The sequence below is a fragment of the Stegodyphus dumicola genome, chromosome X2 (genome assembly GCF_044657685.1).
Source record: "Stegodyphus dumicola isolate Sdum_Otavi_A_Nest chromosome X2, ASM4465768v1".
Taxonomy (NCBI): domain Eukaryota; kingdom Metazoa; phylum Arthropoda; class Arachnida; order Araneae; family Eresidae; genus Stegodyphus; species Stegodyphus dumicola.
This window is the reverse complement of record NC_140781.1, coordinates 10051887-10071202: the sequence shown is the minus strand read 5'-3', so window position 1 is coordinate 10071202 and position 19316 is coordinate 10051887. Positions and strand designations below refer to the sequence as shown.

Sequence of the window (19316 nt, the reverse complement as noted above, 5' to 3'; positions counted from 1 at the left end):
AACATTGTGGTTGAAACTAAAATTTTTTTAACTAAAGCAGTTAAAAAACTGTTGTAAACTTTTTTAACTAAAGTAGTTAAAAACCTTCATAGTTTGAAAACACCGCTGTCAATAATATCGTGGTAAATATACATAGGTTTTAATCATTATGAAAGATAACCACATTTACGCAAGACTAAAAACATACGGAATCTTGAGTGGTTGCTTTAAAGGCGATTTGTCAATTCTTTTTTACTCCATTCGTTGAAGAATGAATCATGTATTTCAGATTCCAAAAAAGTTTTCAAAGCCTTAGCCATTAGATATATCCTTTATTCTTTAACCACTCAGGCTCCCACCATATCTTTTTAAACTTGTGTAGATGCAATCATCTTCCATAACGATTACAACCTATGTTTATTTCTGTTCTCAGAAACACTGGTTGTCTTATGGAGATACCAGTATATCCGAGAAGTGTTCACAGAAATTATATATACGAGGGTAAGTTGAAAAATAAGTTTCCCTTGTTGACTGTGGTCAAAGTTGTGTATGAAAGTCAAAAAATAGAATGAGACATTAAAGATATGACATAACTTTATTTTATTATTCTCGTACGAGTATGTTGAGACATTTGTCATATCGCTTAATAAGCTTCAAAAAGTCCTCCAAGAAAAATTCACGCTTTGCATATGGAAGAAGCATTGAACGGCTATGGGCGAAAGGCGACACAGCAGGAAAACGCGCAAGTCACCAATACACCATTGGGTAGAGGTCACTGCAAATCAAGCAGATGGCGCTGTTGCAGTGCCTGCGCAAAGTGGAGACCAGCCTCTCATTTGAGTCCCGGTAGGTATGGAGAGAAGGTGCGTTTTGAATTTGTGGTCAAAGGAGGAAGTGATAGCGGTTATCCGCTATGAATGGGCACGTGAAGTATCAGGAACAGAAATTCATAACCGCCTTGTGGAAGTCTATGGGCCAGGTGTGATGTCGAAGCAAATCATGCGGAGATGGTGTCGCATATTCAGTGATGGACGTCAGCAAGTGGAGGACATACGGAGAGCTGGACGGACACGCACGGCCAATACAGATGCAAATGTCAGGAAGGTGGATGACATGATTAGAGCGAACCAGCGTATCACCATCGATGAAGTAACGGAAGAACTTGGAATCTCACATGAGCGAGCTCTAAACATCATCCACGACATTCTTCGATACAGAAAAGTGTCAGCACAATGGGTGCCCCGACAACTGACCTCGACGCACAAGGAACAACGCATGGGGGGGGGTCAGCCTGGAACATCTCGTGCGTTACCATGAAGATGGCAATGACTTTCTGTTTCGGATTGTGACGGGAGATGAAACGTGGCTCCACCATTTCACGCCAGAATCGAAGGCCGCATCTATGGAGTGGAAACATCCGTCATCACATGTCCAAAAGAAGTTCAAGACAACTCCCTCTGCAGGTAAAGTGCTCCTCACAGTTTTCTGGGATGCCCAAGGAGTTTTGTTGCTGGAATTTTTGGAGGTTGGAACCATCAATGCTACGCGCTACTGTGACACCCAGTCGAAATTGAAAGAGGCGATTCGGAAAAAGCGGCCTGGCCTTCTCACATCTGGCGTTCTGCTGTTGGATGACAATGCCAGACCACATTCGGCGACGACAACACAAAACCATATTGCAACTCTTGGTTGGAAGCGCCTACACCATCCGCCATACAGTACTGATCTTGCACCAAGCAACTTCCATCTGTTTCCGGCTTTGAAGAAAAATCTTGGGGGAAGGCGCTTTGGAAGCAATACTGAAGTGAAACAAGCCGCTCAACGCTTCTTCCATATGCAAAGCCCTGATTTTTTCCTGGAGGGCTTTTTTAAGCTTATCAAGCGATATGACAAATGTCTCAATGTACTTGGTACCTATGTGGAAAAAAAAAAAGGTATGTCATATCTTTAATGTCTCATTCTATTTTTTGACTTTCATACACAACTCTGACCACAGTCGACAGGGGAAACTTATTTTTCAACTTACCCTCGTATTATAAAAAAAAAAAAAGCCTGCGTTTAAATTTTCCGAGTATAATTTTAAATTTGAGTCTTCCAATAACTGAAGTAAAAAAGAACTACTATCCATTAATATTCCTCTGCTGAAGTGGCCATCAGTACCCAAGCGGTAAAGTCGCTGAATATTAGGATTTCGATCTGGTGAATGAGGGCGGTTGAATGAGATTTTCATGATTTTCCTAAAACTAACAAATCAACATCCAAATAGCTGACTGCACACTGTACTGTCAATGACACTTTAAGAGTAAATGGAAACAAAACAAGATATAATTTTCAAGGTATGACATGTCATTGGTTGAATTAATTTTCTACTCGTTTTCAGTTTTTAAATACTTAAGTTTCCTTCTTATCTTTTCGGCAAAAATCTCTCTTCCTGCAAAAATATGAAACATAGAAGTAAAAAATTCTCCCTTTTCTTCTTGCGCTCCCAAAGTATTATGCGAATTACAACTTTTGAAGCCTGAAAAACCCATGTGTGCGATGATTTATAGGTACTTTATTTTTTCCCATGATATTGTTGATGATGATGTTTTTAAAATGCGAAGTTTTTTAACTGCTTTTTTTCCCCGATCATCACATTTTGCACCAGGATGTTTTAGTACTGCGAGGTTCTCTCTTTGCTTTCTTTTCTCCCACGATGTTTCGTACAACGCCGTTTTCGTCTGCGATATTTTCGGCAGATATTGGCTCCAATGTTAGTCCTGATAGGAAACCAGCAATAAATCTTTTGGAATGTCTCCTTTTATGAAGAGTTGACACATTTGAGTCAAAGCAAGGTCTTAGGGCTGAGGAATGATAGACACCTGAAAAAGTATATGGATCACTCAAGATTTGAAGCTTCATAGGTAGGTATTGAACACCAAGTCATAATAATGTAGGAATCATCTCAATGAGGCATAAACTTGGGCATTTTCTGATCAGTAAATTTTTACTCACAGACAGCTTAGAAATCCAAACTCAATCTCCAGGTTTAAATTGGTATTTAGGTCTTCAAGATTTAACAGCACAGTGTTCCCAATAATCTTACTATTTTTCAACCAGTTCCATTACCTGGTTGACTGTGATGGCAAATCTTTTCAAATAAGGGGTAATTTCGGCTACAGAATTATCACTGAAGACCATATTCAAAGAACGTGCACAATATCATCAGGCACATGTTGTTCTCTTCCAAAATGGAGGTATGTTTGGCTGGAGGTTTCACATTTACAGGTATTCATTGCAAAACAAATTGTCAGTAGCAATTTTACTCAAGAATGTTCATGTCCCACAAGCATGGCCAATCTAGGTTTCAGATGACTCTTTCAGTCTACAGCATTTGCTATTCATGAGAAAATATATTTGCTGCATGACAGCACTACTGAATTGAATTTCATTATCACAGATTATCTTTTGATACAACCCATATCTTACAGAAACCTCTTTGATTAAAGTAGCTGCACAATCTTTTGCGACAACAGTACGTACAGTAAAGAGCTCGAGCCATTATGAGGCATGATCCAAAACAGCGAAAATTCATTTTTTCTCATACTTTTTTTTTTTGCGTAGCTGACCAAATAACTGATCATCAAGCATTTTAAAGCTTTGGCTACATATCAGTGTCCTGATGATTTCTGACTAAAGCTTGGGAGCAGTTTCATTCACCAGAATTTTATTTTGTATTCAGCATTAGGAGGTGCTTCTTGCTCTGGAGCACAGTCTCATATTTCCTCAAAGGTCATTAAAATTTTTCCTCTGCCTTTCAGTTAAGTGCTTTTGTTCTTCCTATAAAGACAGGAATTAATATCAGCACTGAGATACACATCTTCAAGATATTTAAGATTGGCTTCTTCAGCAAAAAGAAACATTAGCACTTTTAAAAATTTAGACCAATCCCAGCTTTTTGAAAGAAATCCTTCCTTTGGCTCTCTCGCAACACAATGAGCTTAGTTTTAAAACTCCTTCTTTTAGTTGAATATTTAGAGTGATTGCATAAACATCTGCATTACATTGGTGTCCATTTGCAGGTGTCGTCATCAGATGTGTCTCAGAATAGTTGCATAAAATTTCCCTTCGGTTCGAATGCCTTGCTGCACCCTCAACACGTCATTCTCTAAGTTCTACTTACTTTTAATTTGAGGACAACTGCTGGAGTTAATGTTGATGTGCAAGGATACAGTTGGGTATTTTTGACAGCTAATTCTTGTTTTCAGCAGCACTGTTGCAATTGGGGCATTGTGCCTTAAACCCAGGGTTATTGCAACCACAGCATGTTAAAGGTGGATGTGTTAATTTTGTCTTTGGCCCCAGTTTATGATTTCTGGATGAATTGTAAGCAATTCCAATTAAAGCAGATTTGAAGATTTTATTTTTTAATGGAAGGGATTTTCTTTTTTGAGATTAGACTAGACAGTCTTTCTCTTTCCTCTTATTTCTTTCATGTGTTATAATTGTCACAAGGGTTTTTATAAAATTATGAGAAAGATTGTAATGACTTTGTACAGATTTCTTTAAATTCTGAAATTGTTAAATTAGGATAAAAACCTCATCTAACTGCTCAGTTAAAATCCTAAGATCTTATTTTTACTCTTAGCCAGGAAACACATTGTTTGCACTTAAGTAAATATCCCAACTTGCAGTAGACTTTGACTATAAGTTTCAGATACAATATATAAATTTAGTAGGAGCAATACATACACATAAATCAATTCAGTGCAGGGTTAGCACAAATGATTCGTTTTGAAAAAGGCAATATTTTCAAAAGTATTTTATGTACACATATGAAAGATATACGAAAAGAACCACAACCTCACCAAGACTTTTCACTATTTCACTGAGTTTCCCAGATAAGTGGAATGTTGTCATCACTGAATATCATCTTGGTGGCAAAATCTTTGTCCTCCAATGTTGATGCAAAAATCTAGTTGACGGATGTAATCCTCTGGCTTTAATTGTTGCAGGAGCTACATGTGGTATAGTTTGAAATGCAACCATTGACGCAAAATCTTCTACACAGTTTTTTTTTGTGGTATTTCAAATATTTGGTCAATTGACAGGATGAACATCTGGACGGCAATGCCACAAAATGTATGGAATGAGCTTGATTATCATCTAGATGTGTGTCGTGTCACCAATACTTGTGGATATATTTATGGAGGGTATATATAAACTTGGTGAGTTTGGTGGTTCCTTTAATCTGTGTATGAAAAATACTTTTGAAAATAAAACCTTTTTAAAATGAATGAATCATTTATGCTAACCCTGTATTAAAATAATTAAATGGTATACAGTACAAAGCCCAAGATTCGAAATCGTCGGAACTTTGGCGAATCCAAATTTGCACTTTTTCTGGATATTAAATCAATTTAAATCCAGTAAGATGACATGTAAAAATTAAAAATATGTGAAATTCCGATTTTATGAAATAATGAAGCATTTATGATTTAGAGGGTGTCAAAATTTACAATATAAGGTATTTCTCCTGCCTTCTTGGCATGCCTCAGTGGTGGTGCACGCTGGGCGCCTATTCCAGAGGTCCGCGGTTCAATTCCCGGCAAAGGCATTGCTAATTTTTCATCTTGTCTGCTTCTAAAAATACTTGTCTCTACAACAACCAAAAAAGCATAATATTTATTTGTTTAGTTTATTAAACATTTCTTTCAATGTAAGTTGTTTGTTTCGTTTTTTGTGCTAATGCTTTCTTTGTTTCTTTTTGTTCTAATACTTTTTTTGTGCTAGTTCTCTTTAATTCTATAGACAGACGTAAACTTTTGTTCATTTACAAAGTTCCACTTTGTTCAAGTTCTGCAATTGCTGTGACGAGAATTCCGACTAACTTATCAATCGAAATTTTTTCATTTTCAATAACCTCTCTTTAACTTTCTTCACTACCAGCAGTGGTATTTTTTGGATCTAGAACCATACTATAGATTTTGCTGTCTGCTAATTGATTGATTGTTAGGGCATTGTCATTGCAATGAAAAACTTCTGGTACATCATCTTCATATACTACCGCTTCTCCACATTTCTTTACAAAATCCATTAATTAAAAAACTTCACCTTTAGTTGGCGATATCCGAAAACTTTCAAATTAGCGTCTATCATCTTCATCATCCTATCATCCTTACCATGAAATATGGTAGCTGGTCATAAATTATGCCAAGCATTTTTCAAAGTATCTGGAGACACATCGTTCCATGATCTTGTGATGCTCCACACAGCAGACTTTATGCTAAAATATTCTTGAGCAGTCTTGCCATTATTCAAGAAATTTAACATGGATTTTAAAAATGCTCTTTAGACTTGCATTTCAAGACGTGCAATATTATATCCATAGGCTAAGTGATAGATGATTTGGAGGAAAGAATAATATGGATACATTATCTTTTACTTTAATTGAAGTAAGAGCCGAACAGCTGTCTAAATCAGGACAGTTTTTGCATCATCAGGTAAACGAACTGAATTCAAATGCTGCCGAACCTCGAGTATGAAGTGATTTTCAAACCAATCATTCATTAACACTTGTGTCATCTACGCTCTTTTATTTTCACAATATATAACGGTGAAATTCTTTACTCTTTTAAAAGCTCGAGCTCATGTATTTTTCCGATTATGAAAAGTTAACACTTGTGCATTCCTGCAGCATTTGCGCATGCCAAAACTGTTAGTTTCACTTCAGAATCTTTGACACAAGTTGGAGGCTTTTCTGTAGAGGTTCAAGTATTTCGCGGCACAGATTGCCAGAAAAGACCAGTTTCATCAGCATTGTAAATTTGTTCTGGAGATAACTTTTCACTATTAATGAGTTCAATGAATTCACCTGAAACTAGTTCAGCAGCTTTAACCTGAAATTTTTAATTGCCTTATGCCATAGCAATTTTAAAATTTGGTTAACTAACCTGTCGAATATGTGCACTCAGTTTTTAAGTTCATTCCTGCAAGAAACATTTTGGCTTAAGCCATTAACACTATATACGTCAATGGCATGCCCTAGCTGCGATGCTGTCTGACTCATTCAATCATTACTCTGTCATAATCGTCACTTCTAGCATAACGAATAATTTTTCTGTTATTCAGCGGTTGGAGTGTCAGAATCACAGAAAAGTCCTTTTTCTGTTTTCTTATGTCATATACAGTTGACTTTCCTATGCCATACTCCTCACATAATTTTGAGACGGATATACCTTTATCCATTTTTTAGCAATTCTACTTTTTTTCAACAGACATGGAAAAATGCTTTTGCTTTGTAAATCCTTTTGCAGCTCCAGAATTAGAAACTCTTTTTGACATAATCAAAAGTTCAGACTTTAATTTTCATAAAACTTCTGCAATAATAACAGCCTGCAAAAAATAATAAGCTAGATCAAATCAGAAAGTTAAGGAACAGAGCAGTCAGCTATATTAACTGAAAATTCTTGGCATCAGTAAAGTATAATTTTAGCCTAGCTTTATAATGCCCACTATACATTATTGGCTATTATCATGAGATTGGCGATGAAAGAAAAGTTCTTCCGTTAAATTTTGTCTTGCTTCTATCACGCACTAAAGCAGTTAAGTCTGAATCGTATTAAATTAGTTATTTACTATACTTACTCTATTTTTTTTTTGCACATGTTTAAGGCCTATCAGAGTCCTGAATAAATAAATTTTCCCATATGCTTATCAAGGGCCGGGGCTAGGTATCTTTCTGGCTGATGCAGTCTCTTGAGGTCCTAAATTCTGCTACCAAGCATCTCCCTAAGCTCTAAATTTTTGCCACTCCTAAATTTTGGGTACCTGTGCTTTCCCTAAATTCTAAAAATTTTGTCATTTCTTAATTTTGCTATATCATCAATTTTTTATGCTTCTCTAAATTCCAAAAATTTTGGCTTTCCGTATTATGCCACCCAGTGTGGCCATATTACCTCTGGTGCTGGTTCTGGGTTAATGTGAATAAGAAATCAGTTATTCTTAATTCAAATAGTACTAAATGTAATCTTTTGGTATATGAGTATCAACAAAATCTGTTTTTAGCATATAAAAAATTTTTGTTAAATGTTTCCTCGTCAACATTTCTTAGCACATATAACAAATCTGTATATAAAGAAATTAAATAAATATAAATTAATATAAAGAAATTATTTAGGCATCACTGCATGAGACATTACTCAAGTTATGTGTTGATAAACGTGTGGTGATGAAAGCAAAATATAATAATGATTTGCCAGGTTGGTATCAGGGATTTAAAATATCAGTAGTAGCATAACATCCAAGATGTTTCTTATGTAGAATGTTTTGGTTTGAGATGTATGCCAAGCAGATGTGCAGCTACGAAGCCAAATTACTGATCAAACAAATTTATACTAAAATGATTGTTTCTTGAATAATGAGGTATTTTATTTAGTGATGAAGTGAAATTAAGAATTGGAACTCTCCACAGGCTTTATTATGGGAAAAAAATGTGCGTGTGTAAAGCATTAAAAAAAAAACCTCTTGTGGCTTTGAGGACCAGATTTTAGATCATTCAGAATATTGGACATCTGGATCTCGAACTTTGCACTATACACATACATATTTATAATTTCATAAACAAGCTTATAAGCCTCCACTTTTGAAAACTCATGTTTCAAGAAATTAAGATTCAATGGAAAGCACTTCATTAGCGATTCTGAACTCGATATGAATAAATGTTTCCATTCATGATACAATCCAGACTCACAAAAAGAAACAATTAATTATATTTATTACGAATGTAGTATATCTGCACCTGTTCAATAATATTACATGAGATTATTGCTTTAATTGGATATATAGAGCATTTGAATAATCATTCACCAAAACATCCAAGTAAACTATTTAATTCAAATATGTTGTTACATTTCATTAAATCACAAAACTGATATTACCTAGGCCAAAATAATGCATACTTTATTGGTTTTTAAGTTCAAGCAATGCAATTCAACAGTTGAACTGCATCACAATTAAAAATATATGGTGCAGGTACTTGATTTTGAACTACATCGACTGTATATTTTATCAAGTTTGAAAGGATTTCAAACTGTATTGAATTTATCAAGGAAAATTGTGACAGAAATATTGAACAAACTGTTATAAAAAAACCTGTAGATATTATGGTGAAAGAAACCTTATTCTGTTGAAGAAAATAAATACAAATTTAAGTGAAAAGAGAAAATTAATGTTTCAAATGCAGATTAATGTTTCTTGAGCTCAACTGATGACTAATATTTAATAATAATTTACTCAGTCACTTAATGCAGTTACAGTTATGAATATTAAACTTGATTAAGCAAAGCTTTTGCTTTATTTAAAGTGAAATATTTTCTTTTGTAATTAATTAAACATGATTACCTGAATACTAGTATAGTAACAGTTTCATAATTATTAACCTTTCCTGTACAATTTGCCCCAATAAGAAAAACTTATTTTGTACTTGCTTCCTAAACATGGTTTAAAAGTTGCACACTCTAAAAGCAACAGAAAGTCAGTATATTCACTCCTAAGTACCTCTACAAATTCTGAATTCAGGAGCATGGAAATTAAAAGTCTAGGACGAATAGATTTAATGAAATACAGCCAGAAGCCACAGTTTTTTTAACATCTAAGTCAGAAAACATTTAAAATTTCATTTCATATTAATGTAGTTAGCACAGACACGTATAAAATCATGAAGACAATCACAAAATTCACTATACAAGTTTAGTAACTACAATTACGTCCACTAAACACCATTACTAAATACCTCAAAAGTAAATGCTGAATGTGGCAACTATTATTACTGAGCTTGAGTTTATACATACGAAAAGAAGAAAAACCAGAGATTTTTCATACATGCTGACATATAGTTCAAAAACTAAGCCATGCATTCAGGTTTTCAAGGCACAATGCTAACTAAAAGACATAACTGAAATGAATAAACTAATACAGTGAAACCTTCATTCACAAACTTAACTTGTTTCTGTATATAATAGTTCATCACTCAAAGTATTCAGAAACTGAAATAAGTTCCCTCATAGGAATTAAAATAAAATGAATTAAACCAGTCATGGATCTCAAACGATTGTTTAGAAAAGAATACTGTTACGAAATGTCCAGGTGTGGTAAGATAGCTTCCCCGTAAAGGGGAGGCAGGGTTGCCACATTTGGTGAGAAATTGCCCATTTGGTGACAAAATTGGTAATATGCCATTGACGGATGGAGAACCTTCTGGAATGAATTCTTACTGGTTTAGCTCAGAATGTTCTTGAACACAAGCCAAAAGCTATATAAACCCTTCTGGTACGCGAAGAGTCAGTTAGTCAATGCTCAGAGGAATCAGTGAGCAAGTGTCTTGTAGTCTAGTGCTGAGTTGATCGTCGAGTGCATCAAGAGTCTTTGTGTATTATGAATTAGTGCATTGTTGAGTTTTATCTTAGAGTGTGTTAAGCTCCGGGAAAGACTAAACCAAGTCGGGAGCTACACATTAGTGTATCTTCGAGTTGTAGCGTGGAGTGTCTCGAGAGTACGTAGAGTTCCAAGGACGACCAAGCAGAGTCGAGAGCTGCACTCTGGTGCTTTGTCGTGAAGCTGTATTCACCGTTAGTCTGATTGCCTGAAGGCTAAGCTGCTAATTGTTTCAGGATGTTTATAGTAGTTCTTCGACGGCTGTAAACATGATTTTGGAGCTGTCTTGAATAATACTGGCTAATAAATTGTGTTTTGATACTGCATCAAGTGCTGTTGTCGTTGTTCGCTCCAAATCCATAAACCCCATAACGTATGTAACGAAGAAACGTAACAATTGGTGTCAGAAGTGGGATCTGCGGGTGTAAGCCAGTGACAAGAGTGATGGAAGAACTATTAAGACAGCTCGTGATTGCCTTTGCTGAATTACAAGAAGAGATAAAAGCCGGATATGAGGAGACGGCGGCTGAGATAAAAGCTATAAATGAGATAAAAGCTGGATATGAAAAGATAACATCTGAGATGAAAGCTGGACCAAAAGAGATGAAGACCAGATGAGAAGAGATGAAAGCCGGCCGAGAAAAGGTGCTAGAGCAACTCCAACGGAAGTGAATGACAGAAGTGGCATCTTAAGAATCAAAGGATGAAGAAATGAAGTAGCTGGTGAAGTGTCTGAGAAAGATCAAGAAATGATGGATGAAACATCTAACAGGATTAAAGAAAAAGAATGAAAACATGAATAAAAGATGGGAAAGAAGCTTTTGATTCTCAAGTGCCTGAAGTGGAAGAAAGTGAAAATGTGACTGTTCAGTTCGTCAAAACTGATAGTGAAATTACAAAGTCACAGTTAGCAAGTATTGAACCATCTGAAAATGTATGTGATGCAGAGATGGAAGAATCTGATGTGCAGCTTACGCAGTGCTCCAGTATTGCAAGAAAATTGACCCACTCTACAAACTAAATGTGTACCTCCTCATACGAGTTGTACAGACACCAACTTAATTTTAAATCAGGATACTTCTATTTGTAAAGAGTCAGAGTCTGTTCATAACTTTAATGCAAACAACTAAACTGGTTTTCAAGAAATCAAAATCGAGGTAAATAAGCATATATCAACTTCTACAATTACCGAGGTGAACTGTACACATGATACGAATAAACTACAGGGTGGTGACAGTCTGAAAGGACTCAATCTTCAGACTGATATGAAACTCAGAAAAACATCTGAGAACTCCAGTGAAAAAGTATTTGACCCTGGTATAACTTAATAAAAAGCTTGAGACTGCACTTCATGCTGAACTTGTAGAATTTCATAGTTTTATGCGGTTAATTTGTGTATATAACTTGTATATAGTGTAAATATTTGTTTCCTTAGTTATTTGTTTTATAACGTTTTTATTTTAATGATTTGACTTCTGATCAAGGATTGTACTGAACGGGATGTGCAGTCCTTGGGAGACCGCAGTGCTACGAAATGTCCCGGTGCGGTAAGATAGCTACCCCGCAAGGCAGGTTTAGGTTTGCCAGAAAATGGCAAGGGAAGGCAGGATTGCCACATTTGACGAGAAATCACCTATTTGGTGACAAAAATCGGCGATTTCGGTTTTCTTATAGATTTAATTTAGAGAAAAACCACGTGATGCTCCAATTCACTTTTTTGATGCAAATAACGAAGTATTAAGCTAATGTATATAAAAATCGTGAGAAATTTTAAGTATAACAAAAAAGCGGGAGAAATATGTTGCAAATCAGGTTGGCGGGAGAAGTCAGAAATGGGGAGTCTCCCGACATTCTTTCATAACAGTAAAAAGTTCTTTAAATTTCAGTCTAAAACATTTTTCAGTGTTTACTAATGTAAAAATAGCAAAGTACTAACTTACCTTGATTCAAATAAAATTCAACTTAAAGCAAAAAGTTTCACACACACACACACACAAAAACTAAGCATACATAACAGTTTAACTGCAAAAGCCTTGTTAGGAAACAGTTTGTTTTCATCTGTTCCTCTACCACAACTATGTCATACAATCTTCTGAATAAAATGTCATAATTTTTATAAGGTATTCAAATCATATTAGTTATAAAAGATTCTAAACTTTAAAAAAAAAAAAAAAAAAAAAAAAAAAAAACTACATACTTTTTTCTGGTCCAGCAATTCCTGTTGTCTTTCCTCAGCTTCTTTTTTAATAGCTTCTTCCTCTTTTTTAATAAGTTCTAGTTTAGTTTTATTGTCAACTTTACCTTCGATTTCTCCAATTTTATATTTTGCTTCGGTTGCCTGTAATAAAATGCATAAACACTATCATTGAAAAATTCCACCTGATGCTTCTTATACAGTCACTAATAAATTGATTATTGTATAAGTCAATTATAGTATTGAATTTAACTGATCTCTTAAACATCTATACTAAGGCTGAGCAACCAACTCATTGCAGTTACCAGTTGATAAAAGAATGCTTTTAAATCAAGCATAAGTCACATAACCATAAGTACATTATATTTTAACTGCTAGATTGCATTATTCCCTGTAGAAAAATAAGCAGATTATACTTGAGAAAAGGGTAGCAACCTCTTATATATACTAGTACTAAAAGTTTATCAATTACCTTTTTAAAATAAAATTAATTACTAAGTTAAAATTTTACCATTCTCATCTGTATCAATCAGGATCCAAACTTTTGTACGCTTTCTAAGCATATAATCTGTAACACTGGTTCTCAATGGGGGCAGTGAAAGGATTTTGAGGGGCGATGAACTTGTTTTGGGCCTCAGAGGGGCAGTGAGCATGTCTTGGGCAGGAGGGGTTAATAAGCATGTCTTGGCACTCGAACTTAATTTAAAAACTCCCCTAAAAATTCATTAAATCGATTATCCGATTTACACCATTTGTACCAGCAATAAAATGAACTTGTGGGACGGCTCCCCTCTGGAATTTTAAGAATGGTGAGATGAATCTGCAAAAAATTCTTCCTGGCAAACAAAATAAAGATTTGTCATTTTTCTTGAACATCACAGCCAAGTTTCTGAAGCCACCATCTATCTCAGCAACCTCATCAAAAAAATTCAATGATTGTTTGATAGCCTCTTATAATCAATCAAAATTAATTGCTAAATTGGGAAAAGCTCATACCATGGACGAAGAGTTGATACAGCAGACTGTCAAGGTTTTACACCATACATGTTACAAAAAATGGCCTATTAAGTGATGATACAGTGCAGCAATGACGGAAGATACTGAAGCTTCATTATGCAAACTTTTGATACCCACCGAATTTTCTCTTCAGGTTGATGAACCAACCTTGCCAGGTACTAATGAGGCTTTACTGTTAGTGTATGCCTGGTTTGTGAAGGAAGTAAAAATTATTCAAGAGATGCTTTTAGCAAAAAGTTTGATTGCGGATACTAAAAGTTAACCTATTTTTAATACTGTCAAAAATTATTTTAATGAGAAAAATATTCCTCTTGCAGACATTATGTCTGTTGCCACGGACGAAGATCCTGCAACGGTGTATCGTCATCACTGGTTCATCGCCCTTTTGATGAAAGAGGTAACAAGTACTTTAGCTGTTCATTGCGTGATTCACAGACAGCAATTAGTTGAAAAAAAAAATCCTAAAGACTGTTGCTTCAGTCATTACAATGTGCCATCTCTACTGTGAATTTTATTCACAGTAACGCTTTCAATGATTCATTATTCGAGCAGCTGTGTAAGGACAATGAAGATTTCAGTCACTTGCTTCTACACATCAAGCTTAGCTGGCTTTCCGAAGACGCTTGGCTCAATAGGTTCTGAAATCTTTTCGACTCTGTACCTGAGTTCATCAAAGAGAAAAATGTAGCTCTGAAAGACAAACTGCTCCAATTTAAGATTGATGTTGCTTACATGAGAGATTTATTCGGAAAATTCATTTGAATTAATTTGCAGCTTCAAGGCAAAGAACTCACTTTGATCTGTAATTTCTGCCTTTCTAAAAAAAAACACTTTGTAAAAGCAGAATTTCGGTCACAATGAGTTCAGCCAGTTTCTAATCTTGTCTGATCTGCATAAGAGCAGTGAATCCCATTCAATGAAATACACGTTTACTGTCAACACCTTTAGTCTTTGCGCAAGAACTTTTCTGAGCAGTTTGAGGATATTTTGTTCCAGAAAGTCCCTCAGTGGGTCATGAACTTTATATGAATATTGAGGCAGCAGAGGTTCAGCTTCAGGGGGAACTGGTGAAATTTTCAAATAACGAAACTTTGAAAGCCTAATTCCAGAATGGTGATCATCTCAAAAAATTTTGGCTTCAAAGTAACATCAGTTGTTTCTACCCAGAATTGTGGATTGTCGTCAAAAAATTTTTAATTGCTTTCCCTTCCTTCTACCTTGTCAAGTGAGGAATCAGTACTGTGACTATCATAATTACAAAAAAGAGACGTCGACTGCAAATTGGGGAAAGAGGGGACTTGCACCTTCATCTGTCTAAAAATATTGAACCAAACGTTCAGAAGCTGGGTCTGAACCATTAAGCCATTGATCATACTTTATTGTTTCATAAATATTTCTCCTTTAGTGTATTTTTTGGCTGCTCTTTTTTAATTACTTACTTAAGAATAATAAGCAATTTTTTTCCTTAAGTCATTTTTTTTCTAGCATTAATCATTTCAATTTTAACAAAAGGAATATAATTACCTTCAGGGAAAACAATTGAGTTAAATCAAGCAAATCTGGTGTGTGAGTCTACTGAAAAAAATTACTAAGATTTTTGCATTTTATAATTCAGAAGCCCCCCTTTCCCATACCTAAATTACAGGATTTTCACAAAGTGAGGCAGTGAAACATTTTTCGCTACTTAGAGGGGAGGCAGCTTTGAAAAGGTTCAGAATCACTGATCTATAATATGATGAATAAATTACAAAATATAAAATAATTTTATGTAAATTTTTGGTCTTCAACTAAAAAATGGGGAGATCACACAGTAAAGCTAAGGTAATCATGTGACACTTTTAATTTATAGATGCAAAGATAATTTTTATACAGTCAAAAGTCTTTAATTCGGATTCGTCAGGACTTCGGCGATTCCGGTTTATCGATTTTTCCGGATTATAGATCATCAGTTTAAATCTGGTAAGATGGCATGCAGAAATTATAAAATTAAAAATATGAAACCATAATTTATAAAATAATGAGCAATTATGATCTAAAGGGTACCAAAATTTACAAAAAAAAAAGAAGCTTAACATTTATTTGTTTACTTTATTAAACATTTCTTTCAACGCGCGCATGCGTAAAGCATACATTACGCATAGCTGAAATTAGAAAAGTGCAACCAGAAAACTATTTGATTTGTATTCGTGATATTTATAATGATGAGGAATTTGATTTAAATCATACCAAAGACGGAGTACATAGAGATGAAATAGTACATTTAATAAGGAATTATAAACCGAATAAAATAAAAACATCTGCCCTGAAGATAAGGATAGCGCCGACAGATCAACTTCCAGTTCATTGCGTGCCGCGACTTTCCTCCCCCCCCGCGCAGAGCAGCGTGAAATTGATAAACAGATTTCTTAACGGTTAGATAAACAAAGGATATGCCTTTATCCCTTTTTTGTAGCAATTCCACTTTTTGTTTGATGGACATCGAAAGATACTTTCGTTTTGTAGATCCTTTGGGAGCTCCAGCATCGGAAATTCTATTTGACATAATCGAAAGTTCAAGCTTACTTTTATAAAATTGCTCTTACAGTCTGCAAAAAATAATAAGCTGGATCCAATTCGAAGATTAAGGAACAACGCAATCATCAACATTAACTGAAATAGATAACTTTAGCTTATACCGTTCATTATACATTAAGCGCTCACGCGAAAACGTATTCTGCGCTTGCACAGATGCATATGCGCAGTCGTAAAGGTCTTGCGTGCACGCGTAAACGCCTATGCGCATGTGTCAACGCGGCGCATGCGCAGAAAGATTTTAGCTTTGACGTCCGGATTATAGATGATTCCGGATTATGGGTGTCCGAATTAACGACTTTTGACTGTAGTGATTTTACCTGAATCCCAAGGACAAGCAGAACAAACCATTTCTAAGGTATCAAAAAGTTTTATTATAATTCAAAAAGTACCCCAAATGATTTTGTGATATAAATCATGTTCAATTGCACTTAGCAAAGTTACTAGCTTTACCAAGCCAAATGGGGTTCTGAAAATGTGCAGGTCTCTGTTTATAAAAAACATAGGGGGGGCCTTTTGTTTAAGGCACAAACACATTTTATGCACTCAATAAATGTATGCAGAAAATCTGAAATACATTCACATATTGGCAGTTGGACCTACAAATAAATGTATATTAGCCAATTACCTACATATACTATATAAAACATACAGTTCTTTAAACTAAAAACCAGTTACAGAGTAATAGGTCAGGTGGTTGACTTTGTTATTCGGGTTTTTAAAGTCAGAGGCAAACTTTAACAAGGCATCATTTCCATTACAAATCTAAAGGAAGTTAACATACGTTTTTGAACTGGATGACATGTCTAATTTCAAATACACATTCTGATGGCATTTTATACATGCAATACAAAGTAAGAGATCTGGATTCATTGGGACTTGGATGATTCCAGATATTAGATCATCAGACACGTAGAGGTTATATAGATGACACGTAGAGATTATATAATACAGTCGAATCCGGTTAATTGGACCACCGGATAATCGTACCAGCCGCTTTTTCAGACCGAATCCTTAGCAACCAAAACAAATCCTATGTACATAAGCCTAATATTATTTGCTTATTTGGACCAAAAAAACGCAAGAGCGAATAAAAAACAGAAGCCACAAGTTGGCCGCGTACAACGCATGTACAGATGGTCCGCAACATATGGGAGGATCTGTAGCTGCACTCCCCAGGAGCTTTATCAAAGGTCAAGAATTCCTTAAAGTGCATGACAAGAGCAAAACCAGCGGGAGGTAAACACATGCACCATTTTCTTTGACCTTTCTTAAAACAGAGCTACCAGTAGCCATCAGCAAGGTTAATGGTCCCACTGCGTCTCCAATTTTTGATGAAATGAATAATACAGTGTCCGGCTTCACCTGAAAGGAATTCCCGCCAGTCAATGATGATTAAAGTTTACACGAGAAAGCCATCATTTCACCACCCTTCTGGGATGATTTTAGTGCCAAAGTTCTGAATGACGAGTTATCTCCCTCTTGACCCAGAAACACCAAGGTTTCTTCACACCACTTTAGTCAGTGAACTGTGCTCATGTCTTTTCTTCTCTGCCAAAATGCCACGACAGGCCTTGACATTAGCCGAAAATGTTGGTTTCTTGGATAAAATCAAGCAACAACCATGAAACACTAGTCAGCATCAGTTGGTGGAAATCGCCGGATTGGCAAAGACTACAATTTTGTGCTTGATAAAACAAGAGAATGAGCTGTGAGAAGAATAGACACAATGTGAAAGACGAAGAGGAACTTTCAAAAAATGGAAGCATGAAGGCAAGGATCCAGACATAGATGAGACTCTTAATGAATGGTTTGCTATTGTTACTGGATGAGTTGAGCGAGTAAGCAGCCCAATGTTAAAATGAACTCTCTAAAAAGCTGGGCCACGATGACTTTAAAGCTATGAACGGTTGGTTGTCTCAACAGAAATCTAGGCATGACATAAAATTCAAGAAAGCACATGGAGAGAAAAAAAGTGCTGATAGTGTAGATGCTGAAGAACGGAAATCAACAAAACTGCCCGAGCTTCTTGAAAATTTTTCCGCAGATTACATCTACAATGCTGATGAAACTGGGCTGTATTATCGTACTATACTGGACGGCTCATTAAGTTACAAACATGTTGCACTCTCTAGCTCTAAAAAAAGCGATGGATCGGGTAACTGGCTTGTGCTGCTCTAACATGTCAAGAGTGGACAAGAGGAAGGTGTTGGTTATAGGAAAAAGCCCTAAGCCTTGCTGCTTTAAAGGACTTAGGATGGACAGTTTACCAGTTGTGCATTGTGCGAACAGGAATGCGTGGATGACCTTTGAACTTTTTAAACAATGGTTGAAGGACTGAGACAGAGAGCTACAATGCCAGTCGCGAAAAGTGTTGCTTCTTCTTGAAAATTGTGCAGCACACCCTCATTTAGATTGCTTCTGGTATTCTTCTCATTTAGATTGCTTCTGGGAGGGAATTTCTACCTCCCAGGACCACAGCTTTGGTCCAGCCAATAGACATAGGCATGATCAAAAATTTGAAGACCCTTTATCGTGCAAGGTTGGTTAATTACATCCTTGAAGCAATTGAAGAAAGTTTGCTGACGTCGTCATCAAAAGCCAGTGAAGTCAGTGCAAAGGTCAACATCTTACAAGCAGTTACATTTGTGGCCGACAACAGACGAAAAGTGAGCAGTGAGACAATTTAGAACTGTTTGTTGTGGCTTTAAGCACTTGGTTTTGGAGATGGATGTAGATATGCTCAATGAAAGTGAAAATGATCTTCAACAGGTACAAAATTGCGAACAATTTTTATCCACTGACAACAAGCTTCAATGCTACGATAACAATGAAGATTACGATGATGCAATTGTTGCAGCAAAACACACGACAGTTTCGGAAGACCAAGAAAGTGATGATGATGATACCGCTAATAAGTTGGTGCAAGTGACAACACAAAATGTGAGGAAATGCATTGAAACTTTGCGTCAGTATTTCATGCAGGAGGGAAATGAAGGAAGTCCCATTGCAGCGTTAGATGTTTGTGGCGATTTTGTTCATGTGCAATCCGTCAAGACAGCCCGTCAGATTACATTGGATAAGTTCTATAAATATTGACTGGAACTTGGTAAGAACTTGCTTTTATTGTGCTTCACATACT

The 19316-nt window shown here is 35.8% G+C and overlaps 1 protein-coding gene across 6 annotated transcripts in view; it reads right to left on the bottom strand.

The window, feature by feature from the left end:
• The window catches only part of Letm1 (Leucine zipper and EF-hand containing transmembrane protein 1), a 206036-nt gene that overhangs the window by 146105 nt on the left and 40615 nt on the right, over positions 1 to 19316 (bottom strand). For all 6 annotated transcript variants that reach the window (XM_085809176.1, XM_085809177.1, XM_085809175.1 and 3 more), the window contains one exon: positions 12590 to 12730. In XM_085809176.1, coding sequence (XP_085665302.1) covers positions 12590 to 12730 — 141 coding nt within the window. The remainder of the gene's footprint in view (positions 1 to 12589; positions 12731 to 19316) is intronic.